The sequence below is a fragment of the Pelodiscus sinensis genome, chromosome 6 (assembly GCF_052426305.1).
Source record: "Pelodiscus sinensis isolate ZL-2025 chromosome 6, ASM5242630v1, whole genome shotgun sequence".
Taxonomy (NCBI): domain Eukaryota; kingdom Metazoa; phylum Chordata; order Testudines; family Trionychidae; genus Pelodiscus; species Pelodiscus sinensis.
The window spans coordinates 87,443,201-87,469,113 of NC_143057.1; the positions used below are offsets into that span (position 1 = coordinate 87,443,201).

Genomic DNA, 25,913 nt, shown 5'->3' on the forward strand with positions numbered 1-25,913 from the left:
ATTACTACTTAATAGAATATCTTGATATGTATATGCATCTAAGAAGTCTTTTCCAGCTTTCCAAAACATTTTAAACAGCAATTAACAATATATCAAAGTATTTTATTCTTATAAACTATTTAGTAATAGAGCTGATCAGAAAATTTTTCAAAATTTTCTCAAAACTAAATATTTTTAAAAATTTTTAACTGAAAATTTTTTGCTTTCTAAAAGTATAATTTTTTGTCAGTTTAAAATGAAAAATAATCCATCAGCTCTTATTACTCAAGATATATTCAAAATTTGTTCCTGCAAATATTAGTAACAACCTAAAATGTTTTCCAGAAGAAATTTGTGAAGTGGTAGTACAATAAAATACATGAATAAGCTTGTTTGCATTGGAATGCTACATGTGCTCACCAGGATAAGTTTTTGATGTGTATGGGAGCAATAGGACTAAAACCCCTGTTTGCAGGAAGAGAGAGCAGGAGATTTCAAGCAGGGCCTCAGGACATGCTACATGTCCTCCCAATGGTTCTTCTGATGTCCTGCAGTGTGTGGGCAAAAGGGAGATTGCTGTTTCTTTCTCATCTATTTACCCCTCCCTGTAGGGACATGGGATGTGTGTGTTACAACTGGTGGGTTAAAAAGGGTTTGATACGATGTGTCAGTAACAGTAAGGTGCTTGGGCATAGTCTCTGACCACAGTATTGAACAGCGAGGGGGATGGCCTCTGCGTCTCATGCCATATAAGGGCTCCCTTCATCTCATCTTTCCTACATCCTGTGTAGAGGAGCTGGGATTCAGTCTTCCAGCTAGGGGTCTTTCGAAGGCCCAACGTTGGACAGGAGGCATTGCCGTTGGACGCACCCCCAGATTCATAGAAACCAAGGCCTATATCAGCAGTATATCAGCCTTGCTAGATAGTCTGGGGTTCCTCATAGGATAATGCTTTTCATAATAATTCTCTATTGTAGCATACATGTCACACTGTTTCCACATTGACATCAATTGTGTCAGGTGACATCTGTTTTGATTCTATTAAGTGGTCTTTAAAGAGAATTCTTCTGTGAAAGGCGCTAGGTTTATTTTTAAAGTTCCTTACTCTGAGATAAAGGTATCCAAATTAAAATGGAGACTTTTGAAGTATAGTTGCAATAAAATGTGTAGGTAGAAATTAGTGTTGCCAACTTTATACTCACACAAAATCAAACACTCTTGACCCTGCCCACCCCTCTTCTGAACCCCATCCCCCACTCACTCTCTTCACCCTCACTTGCTTATTTTTACTGGGTTGGCTCAGGGGGCTGGGGTGCAGGAAGGATAAGAGCTTCAACTGAGAATGCAGGTAGCACACTGAGGCCAGATATGAAGACTTCCGAGTACGGAAGGGGGCTCCCAGCTAAAGCAGTAGGTTGAAGGTGCAGGCAGTGTTGAGGCTACATCGGGGGCGTGGGCTCAGATGGGGCTGGGGAAGAATGGTTTAAGGTGCAGAAGGGTGCTCTGGGCTTGCACTGAGAGATTTGGAAGACTTGAGGTGGGGTCCTAGGACAGGAAAAAGGGTGCAGATCTTACCTCAAGCAGCTTCTAAAAGCAGCAGCATATCCCCCCAGTCCCTATGTGGACGCATGGACTGGTGGCTCTGAGTGCTATGCTGTCCAAAGACACTGTCCATGTACCTCCTATTAGCCATGGTTCCTGGCCAATGAAAGCTGCAGGGGTAGTGCTTAGGGCAGGATGTGGCACCCCATGGCTGTCCCTACGTATAGAGCTGGAGGGGGAACATGCTAGCTGCTTCCCAAAAAACATGCATTGAGGACAGTCAACAGCCTGATCAGCAGTGCAGACAAAAGCCACCAGGATCTTTTTTTGACCAGACACCCGGTCAACCTAATGAAAATAAACTAAACATTTTAGATAACAGGAAAAGGTGTTTTACAGAAATTTTCACTAATTTCCCTCCACACAAGATTCAGCCTAGGTTCACATTTATTATGTCCACACTGATCTGAGCACATGGTTTTGATTAGGCTACAAGTAAAAAAAATATTTTTTTGTCTAATTTCCAGGTCTACAAATTGAGCCAGAAACTGAGAACTAAACCAGATTTTTTCCTTCTCTTATGCTGCCATCCATAATAAAGGTTCTGAAAGTTGAACAGTGCCCTCATTTATAGCAATGCAAAATTACTACCGTCCAACATTTTTTTGAATATACAAGTAGGAACAGTATCCAGCACACACACATAGCTATTCCAGTTTCGCAGTGTATAATGTAACATCTCCCTCCCTCCCCCACACACTCAGGTAAGCAGTTATCAACGAGCAGACCCAACTAACTGCTCTGCTGAGTGAGATGGTGCTCCTTCTGCACCTTGACACACTTCTCAGAGTCCAACTTAAAAGCTACATTTGAGAGCTGGAAATTTATGCATCTTGTAAGTGATCTCATGGGAATTTGGGAGTCTTCCCCACTTCTCATGTACCACCACCTTAAATACTCCCACACCTATAAAACACATTCTAACCACAGTATAAAATCCTTTGAAGTTGCAGATCAGGCTGCAGCTTGGGGTTTGAATTCGTGGGATCAAAGTGGGCTTTAGAGCCTGAACTGCAGGCTGAGCTACAACTTCAAAAACACTGATTACACATCTACTTTTAGAATCCCAGTGTAAGTCCCAGTACCCCGAGTCTGTCAGCCTGGGCTAGGAAACTCACTACTTCAGGCTCTGCAGACATACTCTCAGAAAGCAGCATTCTAGAACGTTCTACAAATCATACTCTTCTAATGCACTTTAATATGCTGTGTAGACAAGCTCTTAGCTTTGAAAAAAAAACCCCAAAGCAATGCACTTAGGTGTATGTATGCAAATCTCGACTAACAATCACTAGGAGTATCTGTTCACTAAGGCAGGGATGCTCAATTGTGCATATGACTTTTTTCCATGCCCATTTGAAGATGTGGCCCTGAATCTATTTCTACAAGGGAACTTCAACAGCTACAAAGAAGCTGAGATTCTGAATTCAGCTGTAAAAACTGAAATAACTACACTCGGCTCAATAGAGTTACACCAGATTTACATTGGTGTAGCTGAAATCAAACTCTGGTCCCAGGAACACGTACAAAGTTCTACCAACTTCTCAGTATTTTCATGTTTGTTAGGTATACGAGTAGCTTTAATCTGGATAAATAAAATTAATGTATACTGCATAATATAATCTCAGATTTTTTCCCGTATCATTTTAAAAATATAAATGCATATATAGGAATGTCTGGGAACAGCTTTATACTAAATAATGTAGATTTTACCTTGGCAATAGCATTTTTAGGGTTTCTAGATTCAGCCTCACTTTTGGAGTCAGACTCTGATCCAGAATCCGTTGAACTTTCCTCTGTAGAACTAGATTCTGAGTCAGATGAACTAGAACTTCTCCTTTTCTTCGAAATCATCTCTGTTTTCTTTTCTGTGTCATCTGAGTCACTATATGTAATAAAGAAGAGGTTCTTCATTCATTTTTAAAAGTCAAGGAATACTGAACAATATCTGGTTGTAAAAAAGAAAAGCAAATGCTCAGAAAATGTTCTACATTCCAGTATTCCAAACATTTAATAAATGAGGCTGGATCCACCAATTCCTCATTACAGCTGAAACCTGGTGAAGATGGCACAAAGAGAAAGACACAACCACAAAATAATGTAGACAGCATCGAGTATCTCTAAATAAACTCTCTTACATTATCCAAACCCATCAATTACATAATCATATACACTTCAAAAAGAACAATAAAACAGAAAGATCATAAAACACTACTACAAACAAAGTCATCAATAACTATTAAGGGAATAATTAATGTCTGGGGGTACTAAATTTATGGCATTTTCTAGAAAAAATGTCTATTATATTACATTGAGAAATTTTCAGACTAGGTATGGTTTGATTAAAGGAATCTGGATGGATTTTAAAGCTTTTGGGGGAGGCACATCAAAAAAATTTTCTGGTCAATTTACTATTGTTCATTCATCATTAAATTAACAAGAAAGAGAAACATTTATAAAACGGCCCATTTCCAGCACTGGATCAGTTCAACATACTATCTCTTACAACACTGCTATTGTGCCACATTTTCACACCCTTGTCCATGTCTATTTCACAGGGTAAGGTACCTCTCAGCAAAAGTAAGGCTAGCAGAATATCTCCCATATTGTTTTTGTCCATTATTCTTCAATATTACAGGGGAAGGAGGGTTGCTTTAAAAAGGGTATCATTTCAAATCACTGGACTTTGAATTTTTTCTATTCCCCCTTCCACTCCCCTCAGACAGTGGCTAGTAACCAACACTTCAAAAGAGCAACGTATGTTGCCCCACATATGCCTATAATAAAACATACAAACTTGTTTATGATAGCTAAGCTGTAGAATTTGGATTTTTAATGTAAGTTTTAATTTTTAAATACATTTTACACTTTTGCTATGTCTTAGGGGGAAATCAAGGTATGTGCTATGTGATACTACTGCATATATTTTATGGGAAGAAAAACCCTTGGGGGGAAAAAAAAATCTAAGGAGACAGAAAAGTTAGGGGAGAAAAATCAGTATTTGTTAGAATTGCAATCTCTGAAGCAAATATGATCCCCACTTATTAAATATGGACATGTAGTACATTACACAGCACAGGTAATTATATCTGAACTCTAAAAATTATACCTTTAGAACCAAAGGAAAGCAGTGGTGCTTAAAGTAGCAGCTTTACCATGTCATGAATCTAAAACTGAACATGTAAAGCACATTGATTTTTCAACCCCAGGTGAAAGAAATTGGATATATTTGAAGTAACACCAGAATTAAACTGCATAAACAATAACCTTCTACAAACTTTATTTATTAGGTCCCTGAAAAAAGTCATAATTTGTTTCTGTTTAAACTTATTCATTCCAACCAAAACTGGTGCCAACCAAAGCCATCTCTGTTTTCTCACAAGCCTCTAATATGGAACCTAAACAGCAATACCAGCATCACAAAGGAATCCACTGTGAGCCAGATATTCTTTAATTGCAATAAGTAAAGCAATTTGTTTTGAATACACACAGCTTCTAGTTTTAAGATAAGATTTTCAAGATAAAAGTATTATTTTATTATGCATCACTCAATTTTGATTGCTAATCATTGTTTACCTTACTACTTAGAATTTCAGATGTTAATCTAATGAAAAGAATTTACTGGTAACTAGCTTTTTAACTTTGCAATGATGAAAAGCCTGTATTAATTTAACCTACAGATTTCATTTGTTCTGAACAGGAAAAACAATATAAATCACTTTTAAAATCATTAAATCCTGACTTAAATTAATAAAGTCATAATTAGGGCATTATGCTGTGTTTGTTATGGAAGTGGCAGGGCGAGCTGCTTTAATTACTGTCTGTAATAAAAGGAGCAGAGTGCGTACTGTGCCCCAATCAGCGCTGTCAGCCACGACTGAGCTGAGCTGCAAACTCATCAAGTGAGCTGGCAGCAGGCTACAGAGTAAAGGGCGATCATGTCTGCAGAGGCCACTTGCTGACAGCCGTGGAAGAAACAGATTCATACAATCCAAGGTATTAGCCCCAATTACTCAAAATTTTAATGATACTTTAGTATATGATAATGCTATTAATAACAGACAATCTTAAAAAGCTCTAACACTTAAGTATCTTAGGACTGTCTCCCTTCACAGCCCTTGCCTTGATTATTTGGATCATAATATAACATTATTTAGAAAAATCAACTGTCTTAGTTACATAATGGAAAAGTATTAAAGGATTTAATTTTAGCCTTTGGCAAAATTGCTGCAAAAGGTAATCAAGTGTTTCATATAAACTGCCTGACCCCTAATTCAGTCTCCCAAGGTTACTTTGATTTTCAGAAAGACACCCCAAAATTTTGCTAGTGATGTATGATAATTTAGCATAAGAAGAGTTCAGTTAATGAAAATAAGGAACACATATATTCAAAGTATATTGAAAAAGGTAATGTCACTCAAAATGCATGGGCATCTATGGCTATTTTAAACCAATGTTTTCAGATATTTCCACTGAGTTACGGAAACAGCCTAATTAAGTGTGTTTACAGCCAAAGCATTCTAGAATTCTGCATTCTGGTGAAGTTCTGAAATGGGTTACTCAGAGAGGGGTGGAATCTCCATCCCCAGAGGTTTTTAAGTCCCAGCTTGACAAAGCCCTGGTTGGGATGACTTAGTTAGCTTTGGGCAAGATTCAATGACCTCCTGAGGTCTCTTCCAACCCTAGGATTCTATGATTATAAGAAATGCTTTTTAAAGAATAAAAAAAAAAAAAAAACTTGCACAACATATTTACCTTTCCTCAGATGTTTTGAACTTTTTCTTTGCTGTTCCTTCTTTGCTCTCTGATGCACTGTCACTCAGTTCTTCACTTGAAGAACTCTCACTATTCTCCATACTGCTCCCTTCTTCCTTCCCATTCTTATCTTTTCCACTTTCACTAGTAGATTCACTCTCTAAAAACACAAATACAACACAGCTTACATTTTTATAAATATAGTTTTATATATTTAGAACACAGAGGAACCCAAATGCATATACAACAAAAAAAATGTATAATTTTATTCTCTGGATTCATTTTTATTTACCCAGAATCCAAGTATTTTATTTTTGTATTCCTTATCCCTAACTTTTTAAAGATTTGCTATTTTAAAAGGCCATTCTCTTGAACACACATTACCATACCTGTCCAAATTACGACACTATAAATTACTAACTTGCATTGAGATTCCTACCAATATATTCTTGGGAAAAAAATACATGTAAACACAAGGATTAAAAAAAAATGACTTCCTTAACCCTCTAGTTCAAGTCTTTGCTCTAATGTAGAACTACCCTCTACACTAACTGCCTAAGTATTTTAACTAATCAAATCTTCAATACCTATACTGATGCTGATTTACCAACTTAATCACCAACTTAAATAAGTTATTCACTCTCTAACTAACCTTATAGTTAAAAAACCACTTCTAATGTATCTTTTTCTAACATCAGTCTACTAAGCATCCTAACCTATGCTCCACTACTCATTTTTTAGGGCAAGTTCCGAATTCAGATATGAAAATTGATCTTTCCTATATACAGAGCCCTGCATGGATACAAAATCTGTAGCCTCGCAAAATGAGCCACAGATATCCACATTGACATCTGTGGATATAAAGCAGATCTACACAGATTTGCTGAGTTCTACCCATAAGTTTCAACCTTACATATGCACATGCTAATTTTTTTCATTCTCGAATGCTAGACATTGAGGCCCTGATTGCCCACCATGTCTCAACTATATTCAGATGCAGTGGAGAGGGTAGCCTTAAGAAACAGCTTATGTAGCTTTAAGTCCCCTTGAAAGACTGGAGTATCTGGACACAAGATTGCTTACTTCACTTATTTCACACAATACCTCTGATATGAACCACATGTTATTCTTTCCCCCACCATTACACAATGTCTAAATAAATAGAAAGTTTGGTTCTCTATATTTAGAGTATAGTATAATCAAATCTTCATTAATAGAAAATGCGGTAAATATATTGCGATACTTGGACGTTGGTGATTCAGGAGCCAAATCAGTGATCATCATTATACAAAAAAGCTACAGTGTGAATTCATTGTTTCATTTACTATAGTAGTATATATTCATATTTTAAAAAAAACTTTCTAGGGAAAATATTCGATTTTACATAATTCTCATTGCAAAATGAATGACCAAATATTTTATCAATGATGGTTAATAAACTAAAAGCATCAAGATTTGTTAATAACTTAGATTGGTTAATTAAAGCCAAGTGTTTTAATATCATGTGCTGCAAAGGGCTGCAACAGACATGTTAAAAGAGTCACTTGTGGCTCTCAAGCCTCAGTATGAATATTGCTACAGTATAGTGCATCTAAGTGTTAACATGCCATTGCATAGAATTAAAACACCTGGGATCCAATCCTAAAAGATGATAAATATCTCCCTCCAACTATGCCTGAAGACATTTTTATTCGTAGACAGTATGCACAGTTAGTTGCAGAACCTCTCAAGATCAGTCAAGTTTGATAAGAGTAACGCCTTCCTTTGTATTTCAACTAAGAAGCAAAGTAAAGTCTATTAAACTCATTTAATTAACATACTTAGAGATGACATTAGCCATACAATTAGTACTTATCACACAGCTGCAATGAAGTTAAGTTTTTCCACTTAAGCATTATTTCCCCATTTTTACATTAACATTCATGTTTTTTAACTGCTCCAGTTCTAACAGCACTGGATGGTATAGGATATGTAGAAGACTCGTAATTAGTAGCCATATACACACCACTGTCAGTAGTGCTAGCTGATTCCTCCTCCTCTGAATCAGAGTAAAATTTCTCTGTAGGTTTTTCTTTCTTTGCCTTGCCCACGTTTACAGACCATTCTTTTCCCTTAAAGAGAATTAAAACATTTCCACATATGTATTCTTAAATTTAAAGTATTTAGTAGAATAATTTACTTCTATATTCAGTTATGTAGGAAAAGACAGACAATGTGGCAAAAAAGCCAATGGGACCACAGACTGCTTCCAAAAGAGCAGATAAGGAAAATGTTTATAGATTGTATTATGATAAAATCAGGAATATTAAATTAAGTTTGTGCATACCTCTAAGGGGTGAGATGCCCACATAACGGAGGTCTGGAGAGGGCTATTATATTAGAGGAATGAAAAAGCATAAGGAATCATAACAATCTATAGACTGAAAAGTTTAACTATGAGAGGTAGATCAATGGGTCCAGCTGAGCTCAGTTTCTTTCCACAAGTCTTGAGGGAATAAACAATGAGAAAGAGGGCTATACAATCCTTTCAGGGGCACAAGTTTTAGGTGTAAACTTGGGGCAGTATTACCTTGTTCAAGGATGCAAAGTCACCTAACAGGCAATTTTTACAGCCACGGGTCGCCAGAACACACATGATCCGGCCATATTATTTTCTCCTAATCTAAGTCTCCTATACCACAAGAGATGGAGGGGACTAGAGCAGTATAAGACTTGTGGAGGCTTGCTGTAGCCTGTGAAAAAACATCCGTTAGCCAGCCAAGCTAGTACAAGCCAGTTACATAGTTGTGGTAGTGACTTGGAATTTGCATTCAAATTTAGAGAACAGGAAGCTATGGGAATAGGATTGGATGTTATATTGCACCGTATGAACAAAGGGACCACAGAGACTTTATTAAAGCATGATACAAGTATGGACACTTCTGTTAGTGTTTTCTCCTCAAAGAGTAATCTACGTTTGAATTTTCTACCACCTAAATAATATTCCGGGGGGGGGGGGGGGAGGAAACCCATTTACTTGGATACCAATGGTACCTTAAGATGCTTAACCAGTCAGGTTCTCTCTCATATGTAATATTAAGGAATTTTCCCAAGGACATATTTGGCAATATCCCTGGAAAAACTATTGTTGTGTCAAGAGCCCTGAGCAGTTATCCATTAAAAACAAGTGGATATATCTCACATGATCAATTTATCCTGTGACTGTGCATCAGGGCAAATACCCTTACTATCTTCAATATTATCTTCATTCCTTTCAGGCCATCCCTGACCCTCTGGAATGCTGTAACTGAGCTGAAACTGGCCCTCAGACCCTCCTCATTCAAGTCCCATAAGACCCATTTTTGCTGCAATTTCTGCAGGAATGGAAGCAAATGGCATATCCATTTGCTAAAGAAGAGATGTCAGCTCTTTACTAAAACATGATGTGCACTAACCCTTACAACTTATCTTACTGTCATTGTCCCTGGCTGTAATGCCTGCTAAGTTCATAATGTTTAATTTAGACTGTCAGTTATTAAGGACAGAGATCACACTTCTTTTCAGACTTTTTTTCTGTTTTGAGGGCTGTCCAGCACATCTCTGACATCATAATTATTTGTGAATCATTTTCAAAGGGGCCTGAACGACTGAGTAGGACTTATGCAAAATCCCATCCATCATATGACCAAGTAGAGCCCAGAGGCTCCATTCAGGATCAGGCTCCACCATGCTACATGATAAACACATGAGTTCTGAAGTCACAATTTAATCATGAAATTAGTAAGAAAGTGGAAGACTGATTCTTAATTAAAAACTGACTATCCCACAAAATATGAAGAAAAATTATAAATTATGCATTTGAGGTTTTCTGAACAAATACTGCACACCACTATTTCTTTCCCCCATCATACTATGAAAAGTCTGCATAAGACACATGCATGGTTTATGTCTGAGTCCTTTGTTTGCTCTTGTTTATAATGATACTTTCTTATTTTCTTCTATTTAAGATAGACTGGATTAAAGGTTTATATTAAACAGGCAGAAATTTCCTTTAACAGCATCTTATGCATCATCAACTGCAATCAAAATTCTGCTACACAACTGACAAACTCAATAGATTAAGGTGAAGAAAACTCACGGAAATGAGTAAAAAATATCCATGAGAAAGATGGGGGGAAAAGAGCATATACCATGAGGAAACACTGCATCTTACTGGGAGAACATCTGATTTTAATTCCACGAAAAGGTATATTACATGTAAAATAATATTTAAAACATGGAAATCTCCAGTTTCAGATGAAGGCCAGATAAGAGGAGTAGTTCATTTTACAGTTTAAACTAATTAAAAAGAATACTTAAAACATTTGAAAGGAAAGAAAATACTTAATGTAACAGGACTATTTAATCTAAATGTCTACAAATAAACTTAACAAAATTACTCTTAACATCAGCATACCAACTCAATTACTTCAACATTTCGCACTGATGGGTCAGGTGCCACCTCTGGCCAATTAGATAACTCCAGGTATCCAGTAGCTTTGGTGTTCAGAGTATGAGATAAGGTGCCAAGCTGGAAACGATCCCTATCTATTAAAAAAAAAGGGGGGCGGGAGGGAATATACAACCAACATGAGCTCTATATCACAAAGAGCAATTTTAATCAGGGTTAAAGGTAATTGGCATTATATTACTTCAAATGTCATAGAATAAATATAAACTAGGAAGCTCTTCATAGGTCAAAAAACTGATTTCAGTCCATAGATTACAATAATCTCCCCCATAATGGTCAATAAAAAAGCTAATCAGTCAGTGTGTTTAGAGGTGTTGCTTTGAAATGTAGCTTCTCTAAAAATTACTTCACTGTGAATATTAAGAATGACAGCACAGTTAAACAATCCACATACATGTCTTGGCACAAACACATCCAGAATTTTAATAGTTTTATTTTTTTTAAATGAAGCTGCTTTTAGAGCTTTAAATCTAGGATTAAATCACTATATTCAAATTAAAAATGCAAAAAAGCAGCACAAAAAGTTATCTTCTCAATTAAAATATAATCTTAAATAGAAAAGAATACTACACAGTAGTTTTGATTTTTAAAAATAGCTAGGAAAAACAAGTATAAGGAAATTGACACATCTGAAGAATAATCTGAATAGATTAATTTTTATTACATTTCATATGGATAATGCATTAACAATAGTTGCGCTAATATCCTTCTATTAATGTGGACAACGTTGCTGAGGTGCAAAGACAACTCTTTAACTAAAAGAGAAATTTATTCTTTCTTGAGATATACTTTCTATTATTCAAACCAAATTAAAACAGAATATGATCAGAAATTTATCAGCATGTTCAGGATTATCAGTTAAATACAATACACGGGCAACATACAAACGAAGATGTTATTATGACTTTAAACATTGTTTGTTGAAATGCAAACAATTAAGCAAAGTGCATACTATTCTCATTTACATTTGCTAAGTGATACAACAATTTTAGGCATATGAGAAATAGATTATGCTGCCACATTGCTTTAGGCAATAAATGTTCTGCAGATTTTGGCAGGCATACCTTTAAAAGGAGACTCAAGCAATGGGGCAGGTTTCTGTGCCAGAAATATTTTCTTGGCATATTTGCTTAAAGCTCCACTCTTCTCGTTCGGAACAATAAGCTGCCTAATAAATCTTGTACGGTCTCTGATGTCGTAGCTTTGATCATACTTGCCGAGATTTAATATGTACTGGGTAAGCAATTTTGTCTGTGGAAAAAAACAGAACAAGAAGAGAATACAAGTTATTTATGATTATTGATAACTCTGGATAAACATATTTAAAGAGGTAATAAAAATGAATGGTTATGTCAAACAAATGTTGTTCCATAGGGAATATGCATTTCTAAAGCTGCAAATGGAATTCTGAAGCCAAACCACATGTCCTCTTCTGTACTGGGGAGGTGAATGCTGAGTACTGAGAAGCAGCCATGTGCTAGATTATTAAACTGCTGAAGTGGAAAGAAAGGCATCATTAAAAAAATAATCATATATGGCAAACCCGCTGAAGGGTCTACGTGAGGATAATGAATGTGGAAATACAACTAAAAACATGGCACTCAAAACTTAATCGGAAAAATATGCAGGACATCAAAACATCAGAGGGTATTAGGGGGCTGGCAAACTGCTTCTGCTGAGGTGTGTTTTATGAAGAGATACTGTCCCTGGCATAAGCAGTGTCTGCACTCTGACTGCACTCAGTTACTTTACCCTGAATTATGACCCATTAAAGCAGACACATGAATCACTGAACTGGATTACTGCAAATTATTTGCAGTGCATTTAGCTGTTACTTTTTCATAAAAGCAAGCTGCTGATGCCCTCTAAAAACCAGGATAAAAGACTTCTTCCATTTTTTTCTCGCAGCTTAAAGCCTCCAGTAATATCGGTCATTTATTTATTTATGTAAGGGAGCAACTTATATTATCACAGCTTTTTACAGCATAATAGGATTTCCTAATTCAATGTCTGAGAATATTAACAAGAATTGAGTAATTTTAATAATTCAGTTTAATTTTAATAAAACAGGGAAACGGGAAACACATGAACATTCTTTGACAAAAACTTAGATTTACTGAACACAGTGTAAAGAGAATAATACTGTACATAGAGCTATAAACCACTCATAAAATACATTTTCTAGCCATTAAAAGAAAAAGTGAAAATTTGCCAAAGAGGATATTTTATATTGAAAAACAAGCTCTTGCATATTTTATTTTTTGCCATACATTTAGCTTTATTTTTGTTCTGTATTATAATCAAGAGCTTGAAAAGCATGGGTTAGAAACAGATACCAAACACATCTGCCTAAAAATGTCAATGTAAAGTAAAATTTACTAGAAAAACTCAGTTTAGCAATTTCAACTGTAATAGTAAAAACAGAGATATATGATTTTCCATAGATACATATATTTTTTTCTGAATGATTTTGATTAATATAAAAATGAAATAGAGTAATAAAATCAGAGAACTTCATTTCTCTTCTAGCATGTTGATGTATATAAATAGCACAAGATGCCCTATGATGTCAGCAAAAGATTTGAAAAAAATACATATTAAATATCTAATAATTAAAAGTATACTTCTCAGTGTTTTCTCTTTTCAGTGGGCTCTTCCTCCCTTCCCTTCTCCACTTCTATCAGGCACCTAACAGAGATTATATCAAAAGGCTTGCTACTGTACGAACTCTAGAAAAGGGACAATGCTCTTTATTTCATACATTTTGCATGTTACAAAATGGATGCTTTCATGATGATATATGCAATTTTATTATTTTATGTATATCAGATAGAAAACACATAATCATCTAGACTCATGCAGTGTTTATGCTGTGTAGTCCAAATGAAATGCACTGTCTCAGAAAGGGGGTTCTTGGGTATCAAAGGTTAAACTAAATCAGGTTATCCGTTCAGCAACCCTTGCTATCAGGCCTTTCCTGCTGTAAATTAAAACAAACCCCTCTCAACCTGCCAGAAACTCAAACAGAACAGAGTGAAGAAGATTACAGACTAATTGTGAATTGCCTCTAGGGCACATAGGTCTTCGCTGGCATAGAGACAGTGCTTTATGCTTCCTTGTACCAGCACTGATGTATGAATTTGGTCCAGTTCGGTTTATTTTTATTTATGAGTAGAATCAGTCCATTCCAAAAAGGGATCACTTAATCCCAAAATCTACAATTAACTTATATGTCCTTCATTCATAATATAGACACATCAAAATTTGTATTCCTATAGCCCTATGGAAGAATGCTTTATGTCTTCAAGTTTCCTTCAAGAGTGATTATTTGCTCAGAGTATCACATGCAGCATTCAATATGGAAATTTGCATGGAAAGACTAATTTCTCTTATCCTGTGACAATGCACACATAGAACAAAAACAACAGTTTTGAGACTAATAAAAACAAAAATTATACTAATGTATACATATCGGTTTTTGACAACAACCAATAAATTGAACTGTCATAGGAGAGAGAAAGGATTTGAGCAAACAAGTTATTCCAGAGGAACAGGATAAGGAGGCCCAGAAATTTTAATTTGTAGCTTGAGAAGAGAAAGCGCAAGATATTTTTCCAACAGTATGTCATAGCAGCACAGATAAAGAAATATCCACCCCCAAGTTTGGATGAAGATACTAGTTTAATAGATTTCAGAGTTTAAGGCCAGAGTAGATTATTAGACCATCTAGTCCAGGGGTGGCCAAACTGGGGCTTGCAAGCTGCATGAAGTTCTTGGATGGTTAAAGTATGTCCTGTGGAGACACCTCCCCCACAATTCTCCACCTACCACACTTGGGTATGGGGGACTAGGAGAGAAGCTTGGGCACATCTACACAGGAGTGCAAAAGTTGAATTAACTTTCAATTGCACAACTTAAGTCGAAATAGCTTAATTTGGCTTTTGGTGCTGTCAAAACAGCAGGAAATCAAATGAAGAACACTCTTCCTTCGACTTCCCTTACTCATCATAAAATGAGGGTTCCAGGAGTCAGAGTAAGAAGTCCTCCAGCTTCTATTATTTCAAAATAATGGCTTGCAGTGTAGACACACTCCTTGCTATTTCAGAATAACATCAATTATTCTGAAATAAGGCTACAGTGTACACACAGACCTTGAGACATCTGTCTTGCAGCAGCATGATGGAGGAGGGGCTTGTGCCCAGCAAGCAATGGGGCTTCAGGGTATCAACAGAGAAGGGCAGAACCCCAAAACCTGGCAAGGCATGCCCCGGCTTCTGAAGATTGTCATATGTGGCTCAGAGGGTCAGTAAGCCTGTCCACTCCTGACCTAGTCTGACCTCCTGTACATTATACACAATCACATTTTACCCACATACTGAGCTCATTTACTTCAGACAGTCTAAACTATTTCAGTCCTCACTTATATATCAGTGGCAGAGAAAAGAGACCTAGCTGTGACTAATACTTGAGGCCATGAAAATGGCAGAGAACTGATTAGGTGGAACACAACTGGATCATCCCAGGAAATGATATTTACTCCATGCTCCAGAGGAAGGCAAAATTGTAGTCCCTGCTAATATGACCTCAGGGAAAAATCCTTCCTGATACCAAATATGGTGATCAGTTTGACTGTAAGCATGTAAGCAAGACACACAAGCAAAGCATCTAAAAAGAGGATTCTGTATACCGCCATAGAGCCCTGGTTTTATCCTGCCTGGTTTCCCTTTTTCGAAGAAAAGTGAAAAACAGAACTGGTCAAGTGTGCATTCAGGAGGAATCCTTCCTGACCTCTGATCAGCTGAAGCCTTGAAGCATAAGATTGTCTCAATGGAGAACCGCAAGTGTTACAAGCACGTTGAGCGCAATGCAGAAGGAGATCCAGGAAGATTACTAAAAAAATAGGGGGAAAAGGAAATTGCATACACTGTAATTGAAAATGTCTATTATATCTAAAATACTGTAGTGCTATTTATAACTAAATATAACATTATTGAGTTTACCAAATGGTATTTTGTAATCTCTCTGTTGCTTTTCAGTGGAAGCCATAGAAGAAAATACACAAAATCTCTGAAACTTTAGTAGCCACTAAATTACTGGTCGATTCCCAGTTGAAAAAAAAAAAAACATATTGTTTGAGTCCAGTGAAATAATTGTGAAATAGAGACTGCTTTCTCCATTACATATATTAGAATAGCTGAGGAAGTCTGTTATGATGCTGAGTTTTCTATATATGTGGGTTGCTCAAAGAGAAATTATTTTCTGCCATTTCAGCCTAACCTCTTAGACACTTCCTTCTACAACTGTTGAAGGTTAACTGAATAGATCCATGACCAGATTCTATTAAATCTGAAGCTGAAAATAAAGAAGTGTTTGTTGCTGTTTGACCACTTGTTTTGCACCAACATCTGCTTCACATTGGTTTTACACCTGGAGAAATTAATTGTTCTAGCCGACCGCAGATGTGGAATTCCTTTGTGAGCAGGCTGATTTCCACAAACATTTCCTGAAATTCTCAACAACTGGGAAGTACTTAAGTTCAATATTGAGATGACAGGCAAGAAGGAGCTACTGTGAAGTTGAAAGCATTAATTTACAGTAAGTAATAAAGCAAAGCAGATGAATGACTTTCTTGCTGGAAGGATGGGCCTGAAAGGGCATCTTTGTTTCAGAGAAAACTTTATATAGAGGAGATCTGAGAAAGTACATACGATTTTTTTCTTGAGCACTAAAATGAACTCTTAAAATTGGAGCACTCTTAAGAATGAGTGATAAAAGAAGGTAGCATATTTAGTGGACAACTTGGGATTTTAGAAGAGACTATTTTTACCACTATTAGGATTTATCATACATTCCCAAGAGCACTCTAAAACCATCTCTAGCCTGTTTATTTTGTGAAAGTCTGAAACTCTTCCTAGTAAATAATGGCTGTTACTACAAACAGTCTGAGATAATTAATGGGGTCATGGAAAGACAAAAACAGTATTTAAAAAAAAAAACACGTTGAAAACCTTGAACCTAAAGTATTTCTAAACAAAATTCCTAAAGTCTTCAGAATACTATGAAGAGAATCCCAAGAATATTTTAACATTGAATATTTGGACCACGGTCTCAAATGCAGACATAAGAACACTGGCAAGATAATGGACTCTTTATGGTGGAACTCCTATCTCCATCTTGGAAAAAACTTGGGATGAGTTCATAGCACCAATTTATTTTTGTAAAATCAGGAATTAAAGTGTGTTTATACCATAAAGCTTATTCACTTTCAACTGAAATCACTGCCATTAGGAAAATGATTTTACATACAAGAAGCCTGATGAATTCCAGTTCTCTAGTTTCACATAAAGACTGTTCTTACCCCTTTTCTTTGCTAATATATATCCCTGTTTCTCTGCTAACCAAAAACTGACATTAAACATTCTAATATAGTGCAGCTATAGTATAATTTTCCTCTTTATATTTAAGTAGTAATACTTTTAATTCACTCTTAATATGAGAACCAAATTAGGTATACTAGATGGAACTGTATAAATGGACAGTATAAACTGAATACATTTATAATTACAATAAAATACATTTTGCTTGTTACTATAATGAGGATAAAAAAAACGAATTTCATCTAATCAGATGGTTTAAAAGATTCCTTAGTGTCACAAAATGGCAAGCAATATCATCAGAGAAGCACCGTCTGAAAGAGTGCCGCTCAATCGGGAGAAGAAATAGATACATCATTACAGATGCTCAAGGGAAATTTAAGAGTAGGTATCAGAATGGAGAGAAACTGCAGACCACCAACATATTCCTGAGAAATGTAAGAGGGAGGTTAGAACATCTTGTAGGAAGCCAAACAGTCCTAAAAAGCAGTGGGCTGACAAAATGGTCTGGCCCCCAAACAAAGCAGGCTGAGATGGCTGACCCTGTACCTTGGAAGGGATGGAGTCTTGGGCAGAAGGGGCAGGGCACAGCAGCAATGTAAAGGGCCCAGAGCTCCAGCCCCTGCTGATACTGCACGCTGGGCCCTTTTAAATTGCTGGATCCTGTTGCATGCCCCGGCCTCTTCCTGTCAGCGAACCTGCCAAAAGCATGTCAAACTTAGCAATGTAAGCATTTTGCTTTGGAGTTTTACAATGAGAAAGCATTAACCCAAATAACTGAAAAAAATCAAGTAGCGTTCAACAAATTTCCTGCAAACAGGACTCTAAATGTCACACAACCCTAGGGCTATGTCTAGACTGGCCCCTTCTCCGGAAGAGGCATGCTAATTTCTAACTTTGGAATAGGGAAATCCGCGGGGGATTTAAATATCCCCCGCAGGATTTAAATAAACAAGGTCGCCGCTTTTTTCCCCGGCTTGGGGAAAAGCCGGAAAAGAGCGTCCAGACTGGCGCGATCCTCCGGAATAAAGCCCTTGTCCAGAGGATCTCTTATTCCTACTTGCAAGTAGGGCTTTATTCCGGAGGATTGCGCCAGTCTGGATGCTCTTTTCCGGCTTTTCCCCAAGCCGGGAAAAAAAGTGGCGTCCATGTTTATTTAAATCCCGCGGGGATATTTAAATCCCCCACGGATTTCCCTATTCCAAAGTTAGAAATTAGCATGCCTCTTCCGAAGAAAGGGCCAGTCTAGACGTAGCCTAGTGGTAAGACATGGGCCTCCTGTTCTGTATGCTACTCATTGTGGGTCCAGTCAGTGATGTGGTAGTAAACCTGCATATGTAAAACTTTAGATATAGATTTAAGAAATTAATATCTTGTAGCAGGAAAGCAGTGATGTTGTTAGAATTTATAGGACCCTACGAAGTACTATTAAACTAGCATCCCATGCCCAATGGTAGCCTGGAGGGAGATGGTTGATAATTTTTTGATAGATGTGATTTTATAATCTTCAGCAACACACTAGTATTTTTAAAGCAAATTTTGAACTAAGGTCCTGTAGTAATTTACACAGTAAATTCAAATAACAACTAATAGTCTTGCAGCACCTTAACATCTACGTGTTTTGTTAGTCTTTAAGGTGCTGCAAGACTATTTGTTGTTTTTTTAAGTTTTTCCAGTTAGAGATTAACTCGGCTACTCCTCTGAAACAGTAAATTCGGAAACTGACAGTATGCATCTGGGGTTGGCAAGTGCCTGTTAAATGGCTTCATTATCACTTGAATGGCTCTTTCATATGTTTTGATAAAAGATCTGGCAGGCTTTTTCATTTTTAAGTTAACTAGATCTTCTCCAGAGGAAGCAGAGCTACAGAACAGGGATAGAAAGAGGCAGATGCATGGACATTAAGATCCAGGGATGCCCCGATTTTTCATGTGCCCTACGCAGTTCATATTCTGCATATGGATAAGAATGGCCCTGCAGGAAAGGAGTCCTTCCTTATATAGTGTCACTCTTACCTGTTTTGAGTTGGTTAAATACAGTTTTGCTCCCAAATTTACAATCTGCAGCTTCACAAGTTCATCTTCATTAGTGAAGTTCTTAGCCATCTTTCTCAAAACATCAGGTGCAATCTTTGGAACTCGTTCACAATATTCCCCAATTAGCCAGAGGATGCTGGCTCTAGCCACAGGAACCTAAGTGACAAAAGAGTTAAATATACATTTCACAAGAGTGCTCATTTGTAACTCATTTGCTACAGAATAGGCATATAAGGTATGCAAGTAATCAAATATTTACTACTTCAGGTTAACTAGTTTGAAGGCACAAGAACCTAGCGTTCCTTTATAATCCAATTTTGAACTCCTCTCACGTCACTAAAATGACAATGTGTCTGAATTTTTATTACAATTATCCTAAATAAGATAAAAATTCTCTCAAAAGTGTAAGGCAAATTTGACATAGAATTTGGAAGAGATCGGGGCTCCAAATTGAAATTCTCTCACCTCCTGAATGTTTTTCTAATAGTTTTGATGTCCAGAATTACAAAATATCATGTCCAGAAACTACAAACTGTTTTTACTGGGTTGGTTTTAATGAAGACTGATATCTTTGACCACATGTGGTTGGTCTGTTGGTAAAAGTTCAAAATGCTGGCTATTAGGGGCTAGTATGAACTCCATGATGACTTCATAAAGGTAAAGAAAGATTATGACAAATGGGGTGCAACTGAGAGCAGTTATGAGTTTAATGGAGAAAGCCACATTCAAGAAGAAGAGTACTATGTAGTGTCCTATGGTAATCAACTTCAAATTGTACACTATGTGCCACCCCAAGCTATAGTTCTCCTCATATAATGGGGGAAGAAGGTAAGGGGCGGAGGTGTCTGTTGTTGTGCCTAGTAGTATAAGGAAAGCAAGTTTAAGTTACACAGAGGAAAGAATTTTTCTGTGGATAAAAAGGGACTCGCATCACTAAGCATTGTTTTAAAATAGCAAAAGAACAACAGATTTGCTACATGGCAATTTTTTAAACACTTTTACTGTGATTTTATAGTGTTTTTCACTACAGTAGCATACAGATATTTTCAACCTTTACTTCACTTAAGCATAAATGAAAAGTCCAAACACTGAAAAGATATGCAAGCTACAGTTAATGTAACTCCAAAACAATATAATGAAGGAAACATAAAACTCTAAGATAAAGCATATTTTCTGGTAACATTCACAGTGTTTCTAAACTGTATTAGGATGAGTTTGTCAGAGCAAGTAGAGACATACTGAACAACTGTCAAGTGAAAAAGTTTTAAATAGTTAGAAAATATATTCATGTAATGGGATAAAACTGATATCATTACTGTACACCAATTTCTGAAGGGAAAGAGGTGATTTCTAATGTTCCAAAGGTTACACTGCATTAAGACCTTACTCCCAATCTATTATTTTAAATTGGGCTAAAGACTAGTAATTGAGTGGTACATTAAATTTTCCAGTATAGGAACAGTTCAAGTTTCCTGCAGTACGGATAGAAACCTCTAAATAAGAATATATGGGCAACTTCAGATTTCAGTTATGCTAGATTTATTTTTCTTAAATATTTCATTACATACTTGTTAAAAAATAGAATTTTACAGGAGACCACCAACTATACTAGTTTAGCTAGCTGTATCAGAGAAGCATTTTTTTTTTTGCATACAAGTTTATCTTTCATAAAGTAAAAAAGCCACTTACCCACATATCAGACCTATTCAGGTATATTGTCAATTATCTGAGGATAGGCAATTTAATACATCCTCTAAACTATATAGGGCCCAAAAATTTATAACCACTGACATATTTAAGCCACTGTATTTTATTCCGTCTAATGATTTTTCTGTTAAATTATTAAAATGATTTCCACAATATAGCTGTTAATGCAAGAACTAGGGCCACTTAAAATGATTTTTTAAATTCGTATTAAAAATTGCACCAGAATGAAGATTCATTCGAATGACAAAAGATAGTCTCGTGAGTTTGATCCTATTTTTTTTTGTTCTTTTGACCAAGGTGGTTAGCTTGCTATGCAAATACTGTATATATTAAACCCAGTTTTGTGCAACAAGGATCAATATCAATTAGAGACTTTTTGAATCAACCCTGAACGAAAGCCATTTTAATGAAAAGTATATATGGAACTGATGAACCCAATGATTCCGTGTCAGTGGATTCGATAGGGGTCAGAATCACATAATATTTTCAGATTTCTTTTTTTCCCCTCTGTTTAAGTCTCTTCGTCCTCATCCATGTAATAGCAAGTATATGATCCTGTACCCATTGTTTGAGACATTCTAAACCAGTTAAAAACAGCAAACAAGAAATGAAGCTACTTCTACTCCTTCATTGCCTTTCCCAGTACATCTTAAGTAGGGATCTTGAATTGACAAAAATACAGGAAATAATATTTCCATTATGTAGCCCTGCTTTGCATTATCCTCAAAGGAAAACAGGATTGTAAATTACTTTGCCTGATGCTTTATTCTATATGCCCTGAGCAAGTGGTTAAGTGCACTTTTCAAACCCTAGTATTAGAAAGCAGTTTCTACTGCCATTTTAACCCATTAACTTGTCTGGGGAATAGGGGGAGGGGAAACAAGGCCTTGGCTGCTCAGCAGTTAGAGAAAGACATCTAGAAAGATTTTACAAAACACTAAGTAAATAAGCTTAATTCCACAGCTATTATGTTTTCAACTAAAACCTTATTCCACCACATGCCATTCTAAAATATATCTTGTACACACTGATTTTATTTACTCAAATTTGTCAAGGAAGGAATCAGACATCTAAACCAATAGCAGATTAGGCCTAATATTCTGTATCCACACCTAATTCGGTTTTAAAATTTAGCAGGGATTAGAAAGGGAGTGAAATGGCAAGCTGTCTGCTAGAGGATGGGATAGTGCCGGAGAAGGAGCAAAAGGAAAAAAAAAGTATTGTTTTTTTTTGTTTTTCTGAATTGTTTTCCACAGTGAAATACTTCAAGGATTCCTCTATTATTTTACTCCAAGGGAATTCTGCACTACTGCCCGCGCTCAGAATTTATGTCCCCCATAGAATTGTTTGCTTCCCCACAGAAGAATGACCTTTTGGATGGGAAACAAATGGAAATCTCAAGAGCAATTATGTGACCCTCTCCAGTGATGTTTTGGGTGCCCGGGCAGTAATATACTGTGAGGCATAGAAGACCCCACCTGATGGCTATAACCCTACACTAGGTTCAAAAGCTAGTCTCAGCTGGACTAGGGAAGACAGGACTTGGTCTCCTGCATGGCATCTGGGGCTGCATCAGACTTCTGCCCCAGCTGCAGAAAGCTCTACAAAGCTCTGTTCCCCCTTCCTGCACCCATTGCTCTTCAACTGAAGGGAAAAGGGTCCCTGAACAGGGAATTGCTCCCCAATCTACCCAACTCCTGCAAATCCAGACCTGCTCATACCCAGCCCTTCCTACCCAACCTCACCATGCCCCCACACTCAGAAACCCCCAAATGAGCCTTACTTTCCCTGCATCCGGACCACCCCAAAGAGCCACATGGATCGGCACCCCAACAAAGCCAACCAGATGTGCTTAGATTCCCATGAGACCCATGACTCCAATGGAAGTACCTCCCACTGAGTCCCTCACACTCAGATCCTATTGCCAAGCTCAATCCACTCAGACCCAGATCCCACACTATGAGCCCCAAAACCTTCATCTGGATCATCCCTGCTGACTCCCATTACTGTTGCACCCAGAGCCCCCCAGAAGCCCCTGTGCATACAGATCCCCGCAGCCCCCAAATCCCAATGAGCTGCCTACACTCAGACAGAACCCTTTCAACCCATACCTGGATCCCCTACACACTTGGATCCTGCCTTACTGAGCCTGCTTGCCCGCACCTGGCATGGAGGGGCCAGGGCTCTGAGGTGATTTTGGTACATATCCAGACTTTGCACTGTGTCAAGGCTAGGTGCCTCCTCACCAATGAGAGGAGCTGCACAATGATCTTCCAGCTCTCACAGCTGACCTGTGCTCTCCAGTGCCATACTGGAGTCTTCACAGTTCTTTGACAATAACATTTGCAGAATTTTAAATTGTGCACGTAACTGCATTTTTTCCCCCACACAGAATGCCCTCAAGAGTAATTATATGAAACCTAACAATGTGAAATTCGTTAAAGGTGACCCTGCTCCCTCCTACAGCTCAGTGGCTTCTCTCTGTTTTATTCTGGCTAAAACAAATCCAGTATTTTCCAAGTTGCAATGCCTCAAAGAAAATACCATATTCAAGAGAGAAAACTGAAAAACTCTAGGACACTAAACAAATGTAAAAATTGGTTACTCACCTCTCTTAATTGCTGTTCTTTGAGATGTGTTCACATCCATTCCAATTAGGTGTGCACATGCCCCTAATTCCTTCTTTCCAACTACTCTGAGGCTGTGTTCAGACTCAGGGGTTTTTTCGAAAAAAGTAGCCTTTTTTCGAAAAAACTTCCCCTGCGTCCAGACTCAAGCCGCATTCTTTCGAAATTAATTCGAAAGAACGTGGCTTTTCTTTCGATGGCGGTAAACCTCAATTTACGAGAAAGAATGCCTTCTTTCAAAAGTTCCTCTTTTGAAAGAAGGCGTTCTTCAATGTAAATAGGGCTTCTTCGAAAGAGAGCATCCAGACTCACTGGATGCTTTCTTTCGAAAAAGCAAGCCGCTTTTTCGAAATTTCTCCGTGCAGTCTAGACGCTCTCTTTCGAAAGAGGCTCTTTCGAAAGATGCTTTCGAAAGAGCCTTGCAGTCTAGACATAGCCTGACAGAGGGGAAGGAAGGAGGATATTGAAATGGGCACAAACACCACATCTCAATGAACAAGCAAGAGAAGTTAGTAAACATTTTTTCTTCTTTGAGTACTTATTCACATCAATTCCAATTAGGTGACTCCCAAGCAAATCCCAGGGGGAATGGAGGAGTTGGATTTAGTGCATTACATATGGCAGGACTGCTCTTCCTACAGCAGCACTGTTCCTTGCCTGCTGATCAATGGTATAAAGTGCCATGAAAGCACGAATTGAGGACTAGGTGGCTGATCTATCTATATCCTGAACTTGGACTTGGGCTAAGAAAGCTATGAAAGAATGGGCCTTGTGGAATAGGCGGTGATCGCTGGAGCAGAGGTACTGCTGACTTGTAGCATTTATGGATACAATCCATAATTCACAAAGAGATAGTTGAGAAGAAACAGAGAGGTCCTTAATGCAGTCAGCAACAGCCACAAAGAGCTGGGATGACTTCCTGAAGGATTTAGTTTGGTTGCCATAAAATGCTAGGGCTCTATGAATGTCCAGAGAGTGCAGCTGTTGTGCTTTGGCATGCCGCTTTGGGTGGAAAGCCATGAGAAAAATATTCCGACCCAGGTGGAATTGGGACACCACTTTGGGAAGGAAGGCTGGATGAGACCTGAGCTGTGCCTTAACATTGTGAAAGATAGTATAAGGGGGCTTGGACATGAGTGCTCGTAGCTCCAATACCTGACTGGCAGACATAATAGCTACTAGAAAACAAGAAATGAAGCTACTTTCCACAACAGGTAGAGCAGCAAGTGGGTGACCAAAGGCTCAAATGGTTGGAGCATTAGCTTAGAAAGGACCAAATTCAGATCCCATGTAGGGGGAGATGGCTGCATTTGGGGATAAACCGTTTTCAACGCCTTGAGGAAGCATACAACCAAGAAATTTACCACAACTGATCAGGCACTCTGACCAATGTGAAACACAGAAATGGCTGCTAAGTAGACTCTGATAAATAGGATTAACCTCTGATCTTTCAGTCCGAGCAAATAATCTCGAATGAATGGGATAGATGCCTACATTGGGGCTATCTGATGCTGAGCACAGCATCATGAGGACTTTTTCCTCTTGGCAAGGTAAGTGGCTCTAATGGATGATTTCTTGTTGCCTAAAAGGATCTGCAGAACCTGGTGTGAGCACTGGAACTCTGTGACATCCAGCCATGGAACTTCCAGGCCATGAAGTACAGAGACTGAAAGTCCGGGTGCAGGAGGCACCTATGGTCCTGAGTGATCAGGTTCAGATAAAGGAAAAGCTCTGTGGGTGCTAGGTGCTATTGTAAGTAAGTGAACATAGTTCTCCAACACTGCCACTGATAGTAAGAAGGAACTGAGGGGTGGACAGTCAGTGGGGACATATATAGTGAACTTTATCAATGCCACTCCAGGGGGCTCACTGGCTGACTGGCTGAATGCCGCTAAGGGAAAAGTTTTCAATGACAGCACAGGCATGCCTAACTGGAATCAATGTGAATAAGCACTTGAAGAACGTACTGAATATGGAGAGGCTTTCATATTAAAAATAAGGTATATGTAGATGTAAATTGATCCAAAGGTTTGAAAAAGTTTGAACAGTTATCCCAGAACAGGGCAAATAGTTCAGGCAAGACTATGAGCTGCAGTTTTAGAGCTGGTGTAGGAACAACACAAATACCAACCCCATACTCTATGACACTTTGCAACAATTTAAGGAAGGCAAAACTTAATAAATGGAAATAGCTAGCCAACATGAACCCTATCATACCTGAAATGCAACAATAAAATGATGCTCCAGAAGTTCCCTGCTGAGATTTATTAGGGAGGAAGGGGGAGAGGCAGCAGCAGCAGCAGGAAGAGAAGTGGAAGTACCCTAAGACCTCTCCCAAATATCAAAG

At 37.7% G+C, this 25,913-nt stretch overlaps 1 protein-coding gene across 1 annotated transcript in view; it reads right to left on the minus strand.

Annotated features, from left to right (window-relative positions):
* The window catches only part of AP3B1 (adaptor related protein complex 3 subunit beta 1), a 322,060-nt gene that overhangs the window by 120,192 nt on the left and 175,955 nt on the right, over window positions 1–25,913 (minus strand). Inside the window, exons 15-20 of the mRNA XM_006119130.5 lie at window positions 19,212–19,388; window positions 11,887–12,073; window positions 10,769–10,899; window positions 8,339–8,444; window positions 6,334–6,493; window positions 3,292–3,463 (exon numbers count right to left, since the gene is read on the minus strand). Coding sequence (XP_006119192.1) covers window positions 3,292–3,463; window positions 6,334–6,493; window positions 8,339–8,444; window positions 10,769–10,899; window positions 11,887–12,073; window positions 19,212–19,388 — 933 coding nt within the window. The remainder of the gene's footprint in view (window positions 1–3,291; window positions 3,464–6,333; window positions 6,494–8,338; window positions 8,445–10,768; window positions 10,900–11,886; window positions 12,074–19,211; window positions 19,389–25,913) is intronic.